This window comes from Mirounga angustirostris, unplaced genomic scaffold (assembly GCF_029215605.1).
Source record: "Mirounga angustirostris isolate CCGP_5_RB_7025 unplaced genomic scaffold, mMirAng1.0.hap1 SCAF_5, whole genome shotgun sequence".
NCBI lineage: Eukaryota > Metazoa > Chordata > Mammalia > Carnivora > Phocidae > Mirounga > Mirounga angustirostris.
In genome coordinates, this window is record NW_026991713.1 from 134,331,015 (window position 1) to 134,350,605 (window position 19,591).

Genomic DNA, 19,591 nt, shown 5'->3' on the forward strand with positions numbered 1-19,591 from the left:
ATGCCAATAAATCCCCGACACATGAATGAACAAAATGATCCAAAGGTACCTGCGGGGGACTGAGAAGAGACCATCTTAATTTTTTTTAGTGGAAAAGGATTTGAAAGTTCTTCAACTGGTAAGCCTTTAGCCCACATCTGTCAGCTGGCTGCAAATATACATAATTCACATTGTTTTCTCCTCTTTCATTTCCTGTCATCCACAACATTTGCCATTAAGAAAACTGATTGATCTTCATCTTTTTTGTCTTGCTTTTTTCCTTGATCGATAAATAAGACTCTTATTTTCTTCTTTTTAAACCTTCCTCTAGACAGTAGGAAGGGAATAGGGACCAAAGAGACACATTTAAGGGTCTCTCCATGTTTCTAACTGTCCAATCCATTTTCTTCACCAAGGAAGGACCTTTTACTAGGAGCCTCAGAATATCAAGTATGTAACGGAGAATCTTGTTTGTTTTCCCACAAGTCTATGCTCCTTGAAGGCCAGACCAGCTAGATTCAAACAATAGTAGCCCCAATACCTCACGCTGCCTGAGGTGTATCAGAAATTCAATGTGTGGCTCTTTCCCAGAATTTATAAATACACAACACCACATTTATGTGGAATTCTGGCTCACTCTTTTCGCCCCTAAGAGCCTGTCTATAAATCCACCCATCCCACTTTTGCTATTTTTAGCTCTCCAGGATGTAGTACCCCTCCCATTTTGGGGACCCAATATTGTGTTGGGAGTGCCTTCCTGCCCACTAACTTAGAGAGGCAGATATCCCCTCTCCTGCTCCCACCAGCGTGTGGGGCCCTGACCCGGGCTCATCAGATACCACAACTAGTTAGCACTCAGAAGCTGTGCTGTGAATATGGAATGAAAAAACACAACAGAATTGATACAGCGACACCCTGCAATGCTTCTAAACCATCAAACGGTTGTGATACTGTTTCTTGGCTCTGCAGATTTGGGCTTTGGTTCCTCTCCGTTTCCCAAACTGAATCGTCTAGCTTCCCATGATTCTATGAGCCCCCAACATTCTTTCAAGACATTTTCTTTTTCCTTAGAACAGACCCAGTTTTCATTACTTGTCACTGAAAAGTTCCTAACTGGTAGGGAATATGGTGCTAGGAGAGCATATTGCAAGTGAGAGAAGTAGAGAAATGGGGACTATCTATGATGGTTATCTGCCTTTGAGAGAGGGTAGAAAGTAGTGACAGTCCTGCTAATATTCTGAGATGGGGACCCAGCAGCCCATGGCATGCTGTGAATTAGTTCCCCAAAAGTTATCTGGAATGGCATGCCCACTGTGAAGGCCCAGCTCTGGGAGACTGCATCGCTGCCATCCTAAAATATCATGGGTAAAGAAAGTCAAGGCCATAGATGGGTGGCTACTATTAATGGCAGTGAATAACTCAGAAAAGAGAGTAAGAATCTCAAATCCTTAAGGTCTCAATTCAAGCCACAGATGGAAACCTAGAGACTTCTATAACCAGGCTGAATCTCATCCTTCAGAAAGCAAAACCAAGAGGGCTGGAAACCCAAATTAAGAGTCTGAGTCCTCCTGCCGTTGAGTACCATTAGCTGAGTTTACAGGCCCACCAGGTTTCTTAGCTGAGAGGCAGGGCCCTCATTGGATAATATCAGAATGAAGATCCAGGGGGAAATGTGCAGGGCTCACAAGGATCCCTACTCCCCCATTTACCCCGCCTTGTCCTCAGAAGCAGCCCCCAGTTTTGTCTGGTCACGCTGCTCCTCACTTCAAGGTAATACTACTTCCTGGGCTGAGGAGTAATCTTGCAAGAGGAAGCCTGTTCTCCTAGTGACCCACCTCCCGACTCCTGGTCTGCAAGGGAAGAGACTCGGACAGCTCCCACAAAGGCCATCCAGAACTTTGCTCTGTGCCACCTCCTTCACTGCACTTCCCTTTGCCTCCCAGGAACTGCCCTACTGTCTTCTCACAGGTCAGGCACATCACTCACCATCAACTCATTTGTCAGTCCTGTGCTATCCTCTCCACATCCAATCTACCCTTCAAGAGGTAGCTCGATTTTCTACCTTCTCGGGGGAGCCTTCATTAACTACTCAAACATACAAAATCCCCTGCCTCTGGGCTCCCGTGACATTCATTGTGCACCCTATAAATGTGGCATTTGCTTCTTACTACCTTTGTGCAGTGGAAGGAACACAGGACTTAGAAGACCTGGGGCCCAAGCTTTCTTTCTACCTTGCTGGTCTTGTCAGCTTGGAAGAATCCCTTAGGTTCCGTCTTTAAAGAGGAGGTAACACATGTATGGTCCTTCTCACCAAGGTGAAGAGCAAAAGGGATACTCGAAAGTACTTTGTGCCTGGCATGTGGCTCTCCTCTCTCTCTCTCTCTAGACACTAGAGATGCTGAAACTGAAGACCTGGGACTTATCCTTGAGGCTTACAGCCTGGCCAGAAAAAGACCCATCGAAACAAAGCAAAACAAAGAGCTCATACCGCAAGTTTAGTCAATACAAATGCCACAGGGGTCATGAACACAATAATGCTGCAGACGTCTGGGAAAGGAAGAAATCACTAAAAGGCCTAGATGTTTGGGGAGTCTGTTTCAAAGTGACGGGACTTACGATGAAGGATGGGCAAGATCGAAGTAAACAGAAAGGCAGGGAGGGTTCTACAAGGGGCAAGGACAGAGGCAGGGACACAGACAAGAGAGAGTAAGGCAGATGGCAGGCTGTGAGCTGGGGTTCCAGCACGATCGCTCAGTAACCACATGTCAAACAAACTGCAATAAAGGAGACTTCAAGAGCAAAGGTCTCGCAGGGCCTGGATATAGGGTCTTCCCCGCTGCATCCCAGGCTCTACCCAACGGCCCCTTTCTGGTAGATAACCATCACCACGAACTGAGATGGTTACCTACCCAGGGCTGTTTCTTCAATCCTCTGGGTAGAGGGCCAAAAGTACAAAGTACAAAATGAGATCTGTTTATATACTGGAGAATCAGCTACTGGTAGCTACCTACCCCTCCCCTTCCTTCCCAAGCAAGTCCCAACATTTAGGTATTTCTTCTCTTCTACGCAGCCATGCACATCAGAGGAAGTGGACAGCCACAAGCTCCAGGAAAGGAAATCCTGATTATTTGAAGCCAGGCCCTTGCCAGTGATTGGTTTAGGACTGGGCAGGTGACCCAGTTGTGACCATGGAAGTATGACGTCGGCTTGGGACGCTTCTGGGAAAGGTGTCCTGGCTCCTAAGAGCCACAGAAGACAGGCTTCTCACTGCCACTGCTGCATCTGGATGCCCTGCCCAAAACTTTTGCAAATAGCCTGTTGCAGGGAAGTCAGCGGGGGCAAAGGGCAGAGGCAAAAGAACCTGGCTTCTCCACAACAGTGCCAAGCGGCTTATGTTGCCGCCCTACGGTCTGTCCTCCTCTGCACTCCTAGGTAAAATCGTTAACATTTATTGTTCAATGCCCTTTAGAGTTTTTGTTTGGGGTTACGGCCCAAAAAGTGATACAAAATCCGATACTGAATTTGGTAAGAGGAAATGGGGAACTGGCTGAGCAGAGGCAGTAGAACAGAGGGCAGGTAGTAAGGTCCCTACTACTCTAGGCTAGGAGGCCAGGGCCCCTCTGTTACGTAGTTGTAAAGTAACAGATTAAAACGTTACCTGTTTTACTGGGGGCCCAGATTAGGAAAACACATTATGAGGCAAGTGATGACTTAAAAAGATCCAGAACCATTGAATTGGACATTTAAGAAAGGAAAACAAAACTGAGGTGCTGATATTGTGTTGGCTCCTTCTTGGGCCTTCAGGAAGGCCCTTAAAACGTGAGCTTCAGTTGAAGGTAGACCAGATGTCTCTTCTGCTGAGGTGCAAGTTAGACTGAGGTCCTGAGGCAGCAAGAAGCCCCCGGAGGGTTTTAAGCAGGAGGCTGACGTAACTTTCCTTCGTTTTAAGACGCAGTGTGCTTCCGCGTGGGGAGTAGGAGAGATGAGCCGGCAGAAGCATGGAGCAACTGCACGACGTGGCCACAGGCCACAGGCCAAGAGGAGGATAATGGAGAAAAATGGATGGACTCAAGATTCACGAGAGGTCAGGTCAAAAGGATTTGCACGTTGGTGCCTTTACTGATGTAAAGAAGGGCGCGGGGAGGGGGGCGCCTGGGTGGCTCAGCTGTTTAGCGTCTGCTTTCGGCTCAGATCACGATCCCGGGGTCGTGGGATCGAGCCCCGCATCGGGCTCCTTGCTTGGCCGGGAGCCTGCTTCTCCCTCTCCCACTCCCCCTGCTTGTGTTCCCTCTCTCGCTGTGTCTCTCTCTGCCAAATAAATTAAATAAATAATCTTAAAAAAAAAAAAATCTTTCTGGAGGGGCGCCTGGGTGGCTCAGTCAGTTGGGCGTCTGCCTTCGGCTCAGGTCATGATCCCAGGGTCCTGGGATCAAGCCCTGCATCAGGCTCCCTGCCCGGCGGGAGGCCTGCTTCTCCCTCTCCCACTCCCCCTGCTTGTGTTCCCGCTCTCGCTGTGTCTCTCTCTGCCAAATAAATAAATAAAATCTTAAAAAAAAAAAAAAAGAAGGGCGCAGGGAGGTACTAGTTGGGGCGGGGGAAGAAATCAAGAGCTGCATTGTGGATGTTTGCAACATGGCTAAAACATTGAATGGAGTAAGCAAGCAGAGGCATTTAGGGTTGAAACTCCTCTCTCTCCATCTAGTCTACCTCTTACTCCAAACCACTAGGAATAGGAAATACATAAAATCATGGATGGTGAGGAACATGAAGGACAGCAGTATTGCACTCACTTGGAGAATCTGTAACTAAGTAGCCAGGGAGGAAGGGAGTCCCCTCCAAATGCTCTGAAACCCCTCAAAGCCTAAGGGGAAGGCCTTTATTGAAAGAGACCTCAGAAAGGGGTACGTGAGGTCTTCATCTGTCTGGGGCCGGGTCTGGAGGGACTCTTGGTCCGCCTCCTTTGGGGCCAGCTTTACCGCACCCATTCACTGTCAATGCAAAGCAGTCGGCCTCCAGTCCCCCGGTGTACCCCACATTCCTCAAACCCAGCGGTGCAGGGGGACTGAGAAGGACTGGTGGGTGGCAAAGACCAGGCTGGAGGAAAAGCATTAGACCACAAGTGGTCTGATCTCGAGGGGCATCCAAGTCCCTCTGCAATCCAGGCAGTTGGCCCAGAGGCAGACCCAGCACCACCAGAGGAGCGGAGTATGGGGACTGCCATACAGTGCCTGGGGACTGGACTTTCTGGGCAGGAGGATTTTCCCCTCCCCCGCCCCGGCCCTTGCACTTGTGTGTTCGTTCGGGGCTTAGTAAACTGTGTGTGAATCTAACCTCAGCTCCCTCCCCCAGGCAGCTGGACAGAAAAGTATGCATCCACTAAAAGCACGGTGTTGAGGTCAAGCTGGTGCTGTCCACTTCCACGCGTGCCCTCCACATCAGCCTCAAACTTTCCACACTCTCTGGGTGACCCGAATGGTAACTTCACTAAAAACACACTAAAATGATTGAGTAAGAGCTACCAAAACTTCCTCCTTAGCCATTTATAGGGGCTTTCCTATCTCCGATCCCAGCCCTCCCCACCACCCCCCACCAGCCACTGCTTGCCCATGTACTCCCTCCCCGCCACCCCCCACCAGCCACCCCTCGCCCGTGTCCTCCCTCCATTGGCTCCTCTGCCAGTTCCCACTCAACACGGAGGCATGCTCACGTTTCTTGCACTCTAAAGATGAACTCCCCTCCCCGATGCCACATCAACCCCCATCCACTGTCTTCCCTATTCCCAGCCTCACTTGAGGCTCATCTATGTGGATGGTGTCCGGTTTTTACTTCCCACTCCTATTCTAAAGGTCTGTCATACAGGCGGAGTTCACGCCAATCATGATATGAGAGACCTTACCGGAAAAGCACCCTATCTCTCTATCTTCCCCCCGTGGGGAGTAAATTGTTTAAAAATCTTTGAGCAGATTGTTTTGGTGTGCATCCTGTATCTCTAGATAAGCTCCTATTGACATCTACTTCCATTTCTCAGTTCCAGGCACGGTAGACAACTTCCTACTGTGAAAGTTGAAGGTCAAACACCCCCCCACACACACGTTTCCCTACCTCAGACACACACACTGACATTAGGAAGCCTACCTATGCGCAACTGAGCGAGGTAGTAAACTACCTGTCATTACTTTTTCTCGTCTACACAACCTGTTGCTTTAATTTTAGAGAATTAATGATGTCCTTGTTTCCCCGCCCCATTTGCTTCGTTTTCTGGTGTTTATCACCAACTCCAGCCTGAACACTCTGTTACTTTAAGTATCCTCCCAAGGTGTTCAGGAACATGTGGGATGCTTTCCACTCCCTTCTGCATTGGGTAGCTTGTTTCTTAGAGGAGAGTCCTCCTCCTTCTTGTTTTGCTCTTGATTTGATGTATTTCAATCCTCCAGTAGCTTCTTGGTAGATAAAATAGTTGTGTCAAAGTGCCTTTATCCTATTGCTCAATTGGTTTGGCTTAGAATTCTAAGCTGGAAATCATTTGTCCTCAGTTCTGAAGGTACAGCTCCACAGTGCTGTTGCTGTGCAGTCTGAAGACATTTGATTTGCAGATGACTTTTTTTCTTTCTGGGAGCCTGGAGGATCTTTGTCTCTGGTGTTTCTAAAATTTCACCCTAACAAATTCACCGTAGGTCTGTTTTCATCCATTTTGCCTAGCATTTGCTGAGCATGTGAATCTGGAAACTCATGTATTTGGCTGTGGGTAATTTTGATGATCTTTTTTTTAAATTTCCCAAATTCTTTCTTTTTCTTCCTGAAACTTTCATTATTCAGATGCTCAACTGCTTAAATTATTTCTGACTACATATTTCCTCTTTTTCAATCTTTGTTTTTGCTCTACTTTCTGGATATTTTCTCAAACTATCTTTCCAACAATTCTATTGGGTTTTTTCGTACTTTTAATTACGTCCAAACATTCATATATGTGTGTGGATATATATATTTATCTTGATCCTGTTATTTCATGGATGCACTGTCTTCTCTTATTCTCTGAATATGCTAAGAAATTTAGATGGTTTCTTTTCCCTGCATGGACTGTTTCCTCAAAATTGATTCTGTTTGTTTTAATATCCAACCTTCACCTTGGAATTTCTCTTCAGATGTTTGGCAATCCTTGGTTTATTACTATGTGAGAGTGAGGCACTAATGTGTTTGAAAATCTGAGGACTTGGGTGGAGTTTGAAGTTTGTGAGCTCTTGGCACTGGGTGATCTGGTTGGCCAATTTCCTTGGGAAGCCCTGGTGTCACTGTCAGTGTTTCTGCTGAAGTGGGTTATATTCCCCAGCGAAGGAACTGGCCACCTCCCACGGAGAGTATGTGTGCCAGTATGTGCATGTTTTTGTGTGTGTATAAACTTCAAATGTTGAAATTTAACCCCCAAGGGGATGGTATCAGGAGCTGGGGCCTTCGGGAGGTCATTAGGTCATTATGGTGGAGCCCTCATGAATGGGATTAGTGTTATAAAAGAGACCCCAGAGAGCTCCCTTGCCCTTCCCACCATATGAGGGCACGGTAAGAAGGTGGCCGTCCATGAACCAAGAAGCAGGATCTCAGCAGACATCAGTCTGCTGACACCCTGATCTTGGACCTCCAGCCTCCAGAACTCTGAGGAATACATGTCTGTTATTCATGAACCACCCAGGCTGTGGCCTCCTGTTATAGCAGCCCAAGCACAGTAAGACAATGGCCTTGTTTTCACTATGCCCTCAGCTACGCCGAGTCTCTTATGTGACATGGTCCACTTGAGAGATTAAACCTCTGGTCTTCTGCTACGGTTGAGCATGAAAAGCTGCCCAGAAATCTGATGATTTAAATGACTTTTATTTCTTTTTCTTTTCCTTTTTTTTTTTAAAGTAGGCTCCATGCCCATCGTGGAGCCCAACACAGGGCTCAAACTCACGACCCTGAGATCAAGACCTAAGCTGAGTTCAAGAGTCAGACGCTTAACCAACTGAGCCACCCAGGTGCCCCTTAATTGGCTTTTAAATAAACTTTTTAAAAAAGATTTTTTATTATTTGAGAGAGAGGGAGTGCACAAGCAGGAGGGAGGGGAAGTGGGAGAGGGAGAAGCAGACTCCCCGCTGAGCAGGGACCCCCCGATGTGGGGCTCGATCCCAGAATCCTGAGATCATGACCTGAGCCGAAGGCAGATGCTTAACCACCTGAGCCACCAAGGCACCGCTAAATAAACTTTTAAATAAACTTTTCTACCAATCTTCCTGGTTTTTGCTCCACCTTTACACCCTCCTTCTAGAAGAACCTAGTGCCATCAATCCCCACATCTTTTGAGAGTTCTTGGGCTTAGGACTCAGTTTACTCAATGAGCTAAGTCAGTTACCACTCACTCATCTGCTTTCCAACTTCCAAAATTTTATGACTATTACCTCCTTTTTGTTTTCTTTGCCCTTGTAGGTTTATGCCTTTAAAAAAAAATCCTTTTATTGCCACTTAGTATGGTTTCAGAAGACATATTTAGTCCACCAAATCACCCGGAGTCCCCACCCACATCCGACTGCCCACTGGCTTCTAGCCTCACTGAAACTGTCCATGCTAATGCCACCATGGACTTCGGAGTGTCAGTTAGACAAACACCTTTCCACCTTCACTTGACTTAGGTGCGGACGGCCACTTCTGTTTAAGCTCCTCATCTCTTCCTCAGTAGCAACTCTATCTCCTGGAATCCGTTATCACTCCCTTCACCAAATCCTCTTCCTTTCTTTACCCCAGGCCTGGTGTTCCTGGGGCTTCTTACACCTGTGCTCTTTTCATTCTCATTATTCTGCTGGAATAAGCACAAGACCCTTAAACTGAACTACCTTAACTGCCACTTACATACTCACAACCCTAAAATCTCTATTTCCAGCCCAAAGCAATCTGTTGAAGTGTAGATCCGTTTCCCCAACAACCTCCTGGACAAACCTACTTGGAATTCTCAGAAGCACCCCAAATTCAACATGCCAAAAACCGAAGTCATCATTGTGTTCACAAACCTATTAAATTTCCCACGTTCTGCCTCAGTGGAGGGTGCCCTCATCTACCCTGCAAAAAGCCAGACAACCGGAAGCCCCACTCAGATCCTGCGGCCGACAAGCCAGATGACCGGAAGTCCCGCTGAGACCCTGCCACACACAGTCCATCCTCATCTCAGCTCTCTCAAGGTCCTACTGGTTCTACCTTCTTAACATCAAGAACAAGAATTCTCACAATTTAGTGTGCAAAAGCATCACTTGTGGGGCTTGTTAAATACCAACAGCTGGGCCTCAACATCACAGTTTGTGACCCAGACTGAGAATCTGTATTTCTAACAAGTTCCCAGGTGATGCTGGCGCTGCTCAGCTGGGGACCACACTTTGAGAACCACTCATCTAGTCAGCAGCACTCCTCACCGTCCATTTCCGTTCCCCTAGTCCAGCAACACATCCCCTGTGCTGGGACTGTAACAGTTAATTTGCCTGACCTTTGTAAAACGTCCTCCAATCTACAACTGGCGTGCTCTTCCTAAAAAAGGCAATCTGAGGTCTTAAAATTCACAATGATTCCTCAGAATCTTTCCAAATCACACTCAGACTCACTGGCCTGCTGTTCACGTCCCTGGATGGCCGGCCTGGCCCCTGCGAGCCTGCTACTGCCGTGCGCGCACTAGACTCCAGCCACACAGACCTCTCTTCTCTAGCCCAGAGTGTCCCACGGCCTCACATCCCCGGTGGCTGCACTTTCAGCGGCTGGTATGCTGCCATATTTTAAAATATCTATCAACAAATATTGTCGGTTGCCCCAATACCATCACCTCATTATATTCTTAAAAATCTAAAATCTGATAGACGTCTTGAGGATAATTACGTGAAGGAACAAACTAATGCATGGTCTAGGATACACTGTGGTATTTTAACACTGATGTTGCAAGAACAATTCTTATTTTATTTCAAGTACCTTCACACATAACAGCATTCATGTCTATATGGGCAGCTGCATCAGAATCTCTACACACACGATAAAATCAGAGAAGGTGGAGACAAATCAGAAATGCTTTCTTTGAAACGAAGAACTAGAGCTGGCTATCAATAGATTGAAGATTCTTAAAGAACTCCAACAGATCTCCTCTGAGCATCAAATAAGAGAAATTAATAAAAAATTAATGAGCCAAAGAAAAATATTCAGAACTAGCTTGTAACTATTTTCCTTATTTTCCCCATTATTGTGGGTTTAAAAAAAAAAAAAAAGAATACAGAAAATCCTGCACAAAAAAACATTCCCAACTAAATAAAATCATGAAAGCCTCTTATCTTAAAGACTCTACTTTTAAAAAGATTTAGTGGATTTTCATTTTCATGTAGTGTTTACATTTTTGAGTAATGCATTTATTTTTCTCATCTAATCACTCCTATTAAAATGACAACAGATATTTAACACTTATTTTTTTCATTTCTATTTTTGCTGCTATGTACAAATTATTTTTCTTACACACCAAATATTTAGTTTCACTAATTTTTAAAAAATTCTTAACACTTGAGAGGCACCTGGGCGGCACAGTCGCTTCCGTGTCTAACTCTTCATTTCGGCCCAGGTCATGATCTCAAGGTTGTGAGATCGAGCCCCTTAACTGGGGCCCACGCTCAGCAGGGAGTCTGCTTCAGATTCTCTCTCCCTTTCCCTCTGCCCGCTCCCCCCCAACGCTCACGCACTCTCCCTCTCAAAAACAAAACAAAACAAAATTCTTAACACTTAAAAAATGAAACACTAGTATTAATACTCCTAGATCCTGTTATTTTTTAAAACTCGTACCAAAATGCTAGTCCTGACATTTTGCTCTGGCAGTACCATTACCACACACGTCCTTTTTGTCCTTCCTCCTAGAAAATTTTTCCACCTTGAACAGCCAGCTAACTGCCTGTCCCGTTGGGAAATGCAACTCCAGCATCACTCCCATCGGGACACCCTCCGACCTCCCCTGTGGATAAGGATGCCCGTCCGTCCCCCAGCACCCCTGCGGCCCTCCCCCCGCTCCTGGTTCACCTCCAACTACAGTCACATTTGTGGTTCCAAATCTCCGGGAGCCGGGGACCACACTGTGAGTCCATACGCCCACGTACACCGCCCCTGCCACACCACAGGAGCTCCATGACGGCTCGGTGAGTTGATGACTTCTCCAACAAATACGTGGCTTTCCCTCTGGTTGGCACAATTTGATTTCCAGAAAACACGTGAATGAACCCTTGCTTACTACCCCTCCCCCAAATCCCTCTTTTGAAGGACAATGGAAATTATGACCAACCCAAATTCAAATCCCTTTCACTTGCTCTTTTATTCTGAGTCATCCATTAAGCATTAATTAAGGCGAGGCCAGGAATCCTGGCAGAGTGGATGAAACAGCCCCATCCCGTGGCCATTAAAGTCTCCCACGTCTGCCTTCAGGTCCCGTTCTGGGAACACTCCTCGATACGCAAACATTAACTTGGCATTCGCCCTTCTAGAGCACCCCTAGCCCCATCCGACAGCACGCTTGCTTTACTCACCGGCCCGCATTCTAAGCTCCACCAGGCTGATGGAGGAGGCTAAGGGGAGGCTGTGACAACGGGAGCTACGAGGCCCGCTCCTGGACGCCGCTTGGTGGGCTCAGAGACTAGATGTGGTGAGCTCTTTGGGCAATGCCGTGCCAACTCCCCCACCTGTCATCTGCATCCCTGAAGTGCTGTATGGCAGAAACGTAAAAATACCAGATCCATGTACATCTAGACGATGTGAGTTTTGTCATCGGTTTCTGTAAGAATTGCTTTATTACATCCACCCAGCATCCCCAGGCAGTGAACCAGGTACCAATCTCCCGTCTCTCCCGAGACCCCTCTCCCCGCCCCCACAGTGGCCAGACAACTCCACTTCTCTGATCCTCCGTTCTACAGGGGGGCAACACAAGAAGTCTGGCTGTTGTCACTCTGTGTTTGTCTTTTCGTGTATTACGCTGCTCCCCTGTTCAAACTGTGAACCCCGTGTCATGACGAAGGTACACGCTACACGCCATACACGTGTGACTCCCCACGGCACAAAAACCTCTCGTGCTCTGATCTGTCAATTATCGCCCAGACATGAAGTCTCATACTCTGCTTGATCATCATGTGAGCAGGGACACAGATGTTGAAAAGAGTGAGTGGGACAAAGAGAAAGTTGGAGGAAGTTCAAAAACCACAGGGCTGAGGCCAATGTCACGCAGCGTATGCCAGTGCTACAATGCCTGTTTAATTGAAACCTTGTAATAAAAGTTTAAATACATAAAATGTTTTTTTATCAAAAGAACATCCCCCGCACCCCCAGCCTGATGCGCATAGAGCAGGGGCAGTGGGAACTGGCTACCTACAGGGAATGGAGAAATGGCAGGTCCAACTCTCGTTGGCTTCGTATTCCTCAAAAAATGCTCTGTGAGTGAATTCAGAGTCTCGGCTGAGTGAGAACCCTACCCCACACTGGCTTTCTTCAAGTAACTCGAGTCCACACAAGGCATTCTATACCGTGGAGAAAGCTCCTCTTGGCTTTCAGAAGACAAGGAAGAGCAGGGCTTCGTGTCTGGGCAGCACTATGTTCTCAATGGTGCGTTCCATGGAGTGCACCTGCTCAGGGGAGGCCGTCAAGAAGGCCAAGGGCCCGACGCGCTGCTCCGCACAGGAGTGGCAGAGGTAGCCACCCTTGTTTTCCTTCCTGTTGCTCTGCAGGGAGGGGGAAGAAAAAGAGGTCAGGGGGACGATCAGACAGCAGGGATTTTCCACCAAGAGACTAAGCCTTATTATTCTGATGTTTTCCGACGTGGGCAAACCTCTGAGGTGACATATCCCTCAGCACAGCCATCTAGGGTAGACTCCACTTTATCAAATTCCTTTGGGGCAGAAACCAGAATTTATCAAGGCAAGGGGTGAAGAGCCAAGGAAAACCGAACCGGGCCCTCCAGGGAAACAGTGGTCCTGTAAGCGTCGGGCCCCAACCCAGTCTCCCAGACCACGCTCGCATATAAGAAGATGCAAACGACTTAATCAAATCCTACAGAAAGTACAACCTGCCGAGACCACATACGTAAGTGATGGGGAGCTTCTTCATGGTGAGCACGGTGTCCACGGGGATGGAATTGTTGCACTGTCCCACGCAGCAGCGCACTACTCCAGTCTTCAAGACATTACTGGTCAGCTCTGCTTGGAGGAAGTACTCCTGGGGACAGAGAGAAAGAGGGTAACAGCAACGTCTCCACCACACCAGAGTGGGAAACGCTCTTCGGACATGGCCGAGTCCTCGCAGGAGAAAAGCACTGACTGCCCCAGCTGCCCTCGGTTTTTGTGTTTGTTTTCCCTGCCCGGTAACGTCCCCAAGACAGGATGCTTAAAGCAGTTCAGCTGGAATCTTGACAAAATGGCCAGTTTAAAAAAAAAAAAAGGCAAACACGTGGGCAAACACGAAATAATGGTATTTCAGGGCTGTTCCTGGATTTTTATCTCACGCTGACCTGTCCCAGAATCATTAAAAATTATTTGTATATTGACTTTTCAAGCCAAGTGAGCTGAAACAGGGGCCTTAAAAGATCGGCGCACATTGACCCAGCATGTTGCCTCCTCCCAGGCCTGAGGCTGTACGAATGAGCAAATTGTTGGCCTCTTCAAGCCTCAGCCTCCTCATCCGTAAGATGCAGACAACACAGTACCTGGTTCACTTGACTGTTGTGAAGAAGAGATACTCATACAAGCTAAGTGTACGAATGGCCCGGCACGCAGGGAACACCAAACCAAATGTTAATGACCTTCCAGACTGGAAAAGCAGTAGGGACAGGGACCAGTGTCTGGTCTGCTATGCTCTGGAGTTTAACACAGATGTGGCCGATGGGTAGAACCACAAATATCTGCTGACTAAATAATTATGATTTCCTGTTTTCTGAATTACAACGGCAAAACCTGTATCCAGTATTTGGATTGATTTGGCTTTCTCTCTTGCAGGATCTGTCTGCCTGCTACAGAAAAGAACCGAAAATATATAAACACTCGTGTTCCCACCAGTGACTGAGGGACAACGAAACCAGGAAGTCCTTTCAAAATAGAATGACAGGTTTTGCCAAAATCCCCTTTACCTGTCATCTCTACCCCCTCCCCTGAGGTAGCCAGTGTTGTGAATTTGGCGTGCACCCTTTTTGACCCATCCTAAAAGGGCTTTAAGTTTACATGTATGTCCCAGAAGGCTAGGTACCATCTTACAGGTACTTATTTACATAAATGTTATACTCTGAGTCTGCTTCCTATCTAGTTCATTGAAGTGCTACACAGGGTTTAATCACATCGCTCTTTTTGCATTTGATTCAGCCATTCCGAGTGGATACTCAGGTGGTTTCCAAATTACTGCCCACAGTGTAGCAACGAACATGCTTGTACATGCTTTCCCACCCACACATGCAAGGGTTTCTGTGTTTACAAACTTTCTGAGCACGATCCACACCAAGAAATCCACTTAGCATTACAATTCTATACACACGTACATGCATATATAAAAGGCTGAAATAACAGTTTCATAAAACAGTATTTAACCTTATGTGCAATGTAGTCTTTCTTCTTTTAGATTTTATTTCTACCTCGCTTTTTAAAAAACTTACCAGAGCCCACTAAATTAGTTTCATAAATCATGAATGGACTGCAACCGACACTTGGAAAAGCATTGCTCCAAAGCACCGGTTCTCAAACACTTTGGTCTTGAGACCCCTTGACACTCCTAAACATGACAGGCTCCAACATTACAGGCTCCAAAGAAGGTTTCTTTATGTGAGTCTTATCTGTTAATATTTACCACATAAGAAATTTAGGCTAAGGAATTTTAAAATTATTTTTTTATTATGTTATGTTAGTCACCATACAGTACATCATTAGTTTTTGATGTAGTGATCCATGATTCATTATTTGCGTGTAACAGCCAGTGCTCACTGTAACATGTGCCCTCAATACCCCTCACCATGCTACCCTATCCCCCCACCCCCCTCCCCTCTGAAACCTTCAGTTTGTTTCCCAGAGTCCACAGTCTCTCATGGTTCGTCTCCCTTTCTCATCTCCCCCTCTTCAGTTTTCCCATCCTTCCCCTAATGTCCTCCATGCTACTATTCCTCATGTTCCACATATGAGTGAAACCATATGATAATTGTCTTTCTCTGCTTGACTTATTTCACTCAGCATAATCCCCCCCCAGCTCCACCCTTGTTGATGCAAAAGTTGGGTATTCAACCTTTCTGATGGCTGAGTAATATTCCATTGTACATATGGGCCACATCTTCTTTATCCATTCATCTGTTGAAGGGCATCTCAGCTCTTTCCAGTTTGGCTATTGCGGACATTGCTGCTATGAACACTGGGGTGCATGTGCCCCTTCTTTTCACTACATCTGTATCTTTGGGGTAAGTACCCAGCAGTGCAATTGCTGGGTCATAGGGTACCTCTATTTTTAACTTACCAAGGAACCTCCATACTGTTTTCAATAGTGGCTGTACCAACTTGCATTCCCACCAACAGTGTAAGAGGGTTCCCCTTTCTCCACATCCTCTCCAACGTTTGTTGTTTACTGCCTTGTTAATTTTTGCCATTCTAACTGGTGTAAGGTGGTATCTCAATGTGGTTTTGATTTGGATTTCCCTGATGGCTAATGCTGTTGAACATTTTTTCATGTGTCTGTTAGCCATTTGTATGTCTTCTTTGGAGAAGAGTCTGTTCATGTCTTCTGCCCATTTTTTGACTTGATTATTTGTTTTTTGGGTGCTGAGTTTGAGTTCTTTATAGATCTTGGATACCAGCCCTTTATCTGTAATGTCATTTGCAAAGATCTTCTCCCTATAAAACGGGTGCATCTTGCTTGGGTCATGGTTAATACTTTGGACTCTGTACATTCCTTCAACCACCCCCCAACAGAATGACTAAGAGGAGAAACCCCCAACAAAGAAAAGAATCAGAGACTATGGCCTCTGCCACAGACCTAATGGATATGGATATAAGCAAGATGTCAGAAATAGACTTCAGAGTAGCAATTATGAAGTTGATATCTAGGCTTGAGAAAAATATTAGCGACAATACAGAATCTCTAAGGGCAGAAAAGAGATCAGGCCAAACTTAAAAATGGTATGAATGAAACGCAGTCTAAACTGGATACTCTGACTGCCAGGGTAAACAAGGGAGAAGAGGGCGCCTGGGTGGCTCAGTTGGTTAAGCGACTGCCTTCGGCTCAGGTCATGATCCTGGAGTCCCGGGATCGAGTCCCGCATCGGGCTCCCTGCTCGGCAGGGAGTCTGCTTCTCCCTCTGACCCTCCCCCCTCTCATGTGCTCTTTCTCATTCTCTCTCTCTCAAATAAATAAATAAAATCTTTAAAAAAAAAAAAAAACAAGGGAGAAGAACGAATTAGTGATCTAGAAGATAAGATGATTGAAAAGAAGGAAAGAGATCAGACTGAGACGCCAGGAAACGTTCCAATGTCAGAATTATTGGGATCCCTGAGGGGGTGGAGAGAGAGAGAGGCCTAGAAGATATATCTGAGCAAAAAGTAGCTGAGAACTTCCCTAACCTGGGGAAGAAAACAAACATTCGTGTCCAAGAGGCAGAGAGGACCCCTCCCAAGATTAATGAGAACAGATCAACCCCCTGACATATAATAATACAACTCACAAATCTTAGAACTAAAATGCTTATTCTTCTTAAGAGTAACAATTAAACCTATCACATGTTAATGTTTTTATCAAAAACAACTGTATTTCCAGAAAAAACTTAGAGAAGAGTGGCATTGTTTTACATTTTTGCAAATCTTTTTCATGTCTGGCTTAACGGAAGACAACTGCTTCTGCGTTCAGTCTGTGGTGACAACACGTCACGTGGCCTCTGGAAAACTCCCCCATGCGCCTGTCAGAGCCTGAGAAGGGCGGAGGACTTCCTAGCGCCCTACAAACAGCACAGAGCATGTATGACACTGGCAGCCAAAGGATTAATGGGACTCATAAACATAGCTGCAACTCTTTACCCAGGCTTTTTTCATTTGCCCTTAAATTTCTCTGAGTCTTCTCCTTCCAGGAGGTGAATCTGAGGCTTGCCCCCAGCAAACTCTTTCCTTGCGGCACACTTGATCATACTTGATGTCTCCGTCTTTGCGGCGCATTGTGCAGACAAGCTCAGGTTTGGCTTCAGATCTGGCGAGCCAGCCAGCCAGGCGTTCTTTGCTGAGGGCTGGTCGGCGGTGGCCCCTAGCCAGCCGCACATCTGGTGACGAGTCCAAGCAGTTGCCTGGGCTCTCTGTCCTAGGGTCCATCCCTGGGGCCCCATTCTGCCTGGGTGCGGCCAACCTTCGGGCTTAATTTAAGGAAACACTTTTGGGGTTTGATTTGGGCAGATGTCTCTTGGTGAGTACTTCCTATCTGATGGCACAAGAGCTCGTTTCTTCCTCCATTTTGGTTTGGCTCTTAGATTTCTTCCTCCTGTTCAGCTGCCTCTTAGCCTCTTAAGAAAAGCCTGGCGAGGAAGCAGTCTGGTTCATTTGGTGGAGCTCTGACTTTTAGGGAGGAACTAGAAACAAGGAAGCTGTTTGGTTCAGTCCATGAAGCACCGCACCCCCAACTTCTGGGGAGGAACCAATGCTCACAGAGTTACTCCAGGCTTCGTTTGGTTTGTTTGTTGCTGTAGCTTCTGATATCTTTGAGTAAAACCAGCCATATTCTAGTTGGAAAATGGGAAATGACACTTTGACTCCCCCACATGCAGCCTTCTGGGCTATTCTCCAAAACTGGGCAATCACTTTTGGCAACACTGCTTGGCCACAATACTCATTAGACTCTGGAGAAAAATGACCAACTAACAAATCCATAAATTATATAATACCATCTTGCAATTAGGTTTTGTAAAAGGGAGATATTTGGAAGTTGGGCCTTTAAGATTTTGCATCTTGTTCATGTATTTCTGTGTCTATGTATGTTGTAAATGCGAACGATTTTCTCTACCTCTGCTTTTTTAAAGATTTTATTTATCTCTTTGAGAGAGAGTGAGCACGCGAGCATGCATGAGCGTGCATGAGTTGGGGGGGGAGGCAGAGGGAGAGGGAGAAGCAGACTCCCTCACTGAGTGCGGAACCCCACATGGGGCTGGATCCCAGGACCCAGAGATCATGACCTGAGCCAGAGGCAGACGCTTAGCTGACTGAAACACCCAGGTGACCCTCTAACTCTGGATGGTATTGCTAAAGGTATTTATGAAAGAGCTCTAGTTTGTTTAAAGGCAAGCACTTGTAAAAATTGGGCATTCTAAAACTCAGAAAGATAGAGCGCCTGGGTGGCTCAGTCGGTTAAGCATCTGCCTTCAGCTTAGGTCATGATCCCAGGGTCCTGAGATCAAGCCCCAGGTCAGGCTCCCTGCTCAGCGGGGAGCCTGCTTCTCCCTCTACCCCTCCCCCTGCTCGTGATCTCACTCTCTCTCACGCTCTCTGTCTCTCAAATAAATAAAATCTTTTAAAAAAATAAAATTCAGAAAGATAGAAACTAACCCAAATGTTTTTTAAGTTCATGTGACCTTGGAAAATACTTGGAATTAAAGTTAATTTAAGGTGTTTGGTTTACTGGAAATAAGGGAAACAATTCTGTAAAGCTGTAGGTGGTTTGTGAGAGGGTCTCTTTGGAAAGGGGTTTTGTGCATGGTCAGGACTAAGACTATGAAGACTCAGTATGAAAATAGTCTATCAGGGAGTGATCAACGCCAGGGAAAGGGAAGGGAGTGAAAGAGCTCAAGATCAGACAGAAGCTGCGCAGTGACTCAGGATCAACAGATACCTCAGCTCATTCTCTGAGGAGTTCCAAAAGTCGGATTACGCTTCAGGGCACCTACACTGGGGCAAAAGTCAGGGTTTGTGACCATGTCGGGGGCACGCCCTTGGCAAGGCAGCTGTCTTCAGTCAAGGCAATCCCGGACGGAATCTGAGAGCTGAGGCCTGTGGGCAGCGTTCCTACAGCTGGGAGTCCTTCATTCCTGATGAAGATTTTCAACCAATGGGAAAACTGCATTCCAACAGATCCTTGCTTAAAGTCTCGCTGGTTCGGGGCACCTGGGTGGCTCAGTCGTTAAGCGTCTGCCTTCGGCTCAGGTCATGATCCCGGGGTCCTGGGATCGAGTCACGCATCGGGCTCCCTGCTCGGCGGGAAGCCTGCTTCTCCCTCTCCCACTCCCCCTGTTCTCGCTCTCTCTGTTAAATAAATAAATGAAATCTTAAAAAAAAAAAAAATCTCGCTGGTTCTCTGTTTGCTCTTCCAGATTTGAGGCTATGATTTACAGAAATTTGATAAAATATTCTTTTGGAAACAAATTTGGAACACTTATTTTTTCTCCCAACCTGATCCCTCCAGAATTCAGAAACTCTCCGTGACTATTCTTATTTTCATGGCAATGTATTTATTTGCTAAGTTCAGTAAGAATTTGGTCTCCTTATGACAGAACGCAATTGGAAACAATGGTTATGTTACCAAGGCTTTGAGAGGAATGTCATATTTGGTCAGATATGACCAGACAGTTTTAAGGAAGTAAGGATGAATTTATGGAGCCAATGAA

General features: G+C 46.4%; 1 protein-coding gene and 1 long non-coding RNA gene across 4 annotated transcripts in view; one reads left to right on the forward strand and one right to left on the reverse strand.

Moving 5' to 3' along the window:
* The first annotated feature begins 3,260 nt into the window (after window positions 1-3,260).
* LOC135364507 (uncharacterized) lies at window positions 3,261-9,016 on the forward strand. Its single transcript, XR_010411725.1, has 3 exons — window positions 3,261-3,411; window positions 3,929-4,063; window positions 8,885-9,016. It is a non-coding gene; the product is annotated as an uncharacterized LOC135364507 (long non-coding RNA).
* A 3,202-nt stretch (window positions 9,017-12,218) lies between these two features.
* The window catches only part of FBH1 (F-box DNA helicase 1), a 52,501-nt gene continuing 45,128 nt past the window's right edge, over window positions 12,219-19,591 (reverse strand). For all 3 annotated transcript variants that reach the window (XM_045874470.3, XM_045874469.3, XM_045874468.3), the window contains 2 exons: window positions 13,078-13,209; window positions 12,219-12,716 (listed from right to left, as the gene is read on the reverse strand). In XM_045874470.3, coding sequence (XP_045730426.1) covers window positions 12,546-12,716; window positions 13,078-13,209 — 303 coding nt within the window. In that variant the 3' untranslated portion in view covers window positions 12,219-12,545. The remainder of the gene's footprint in view (window positions 12,717-13,077; window positions 13,210-19,591) is intronic.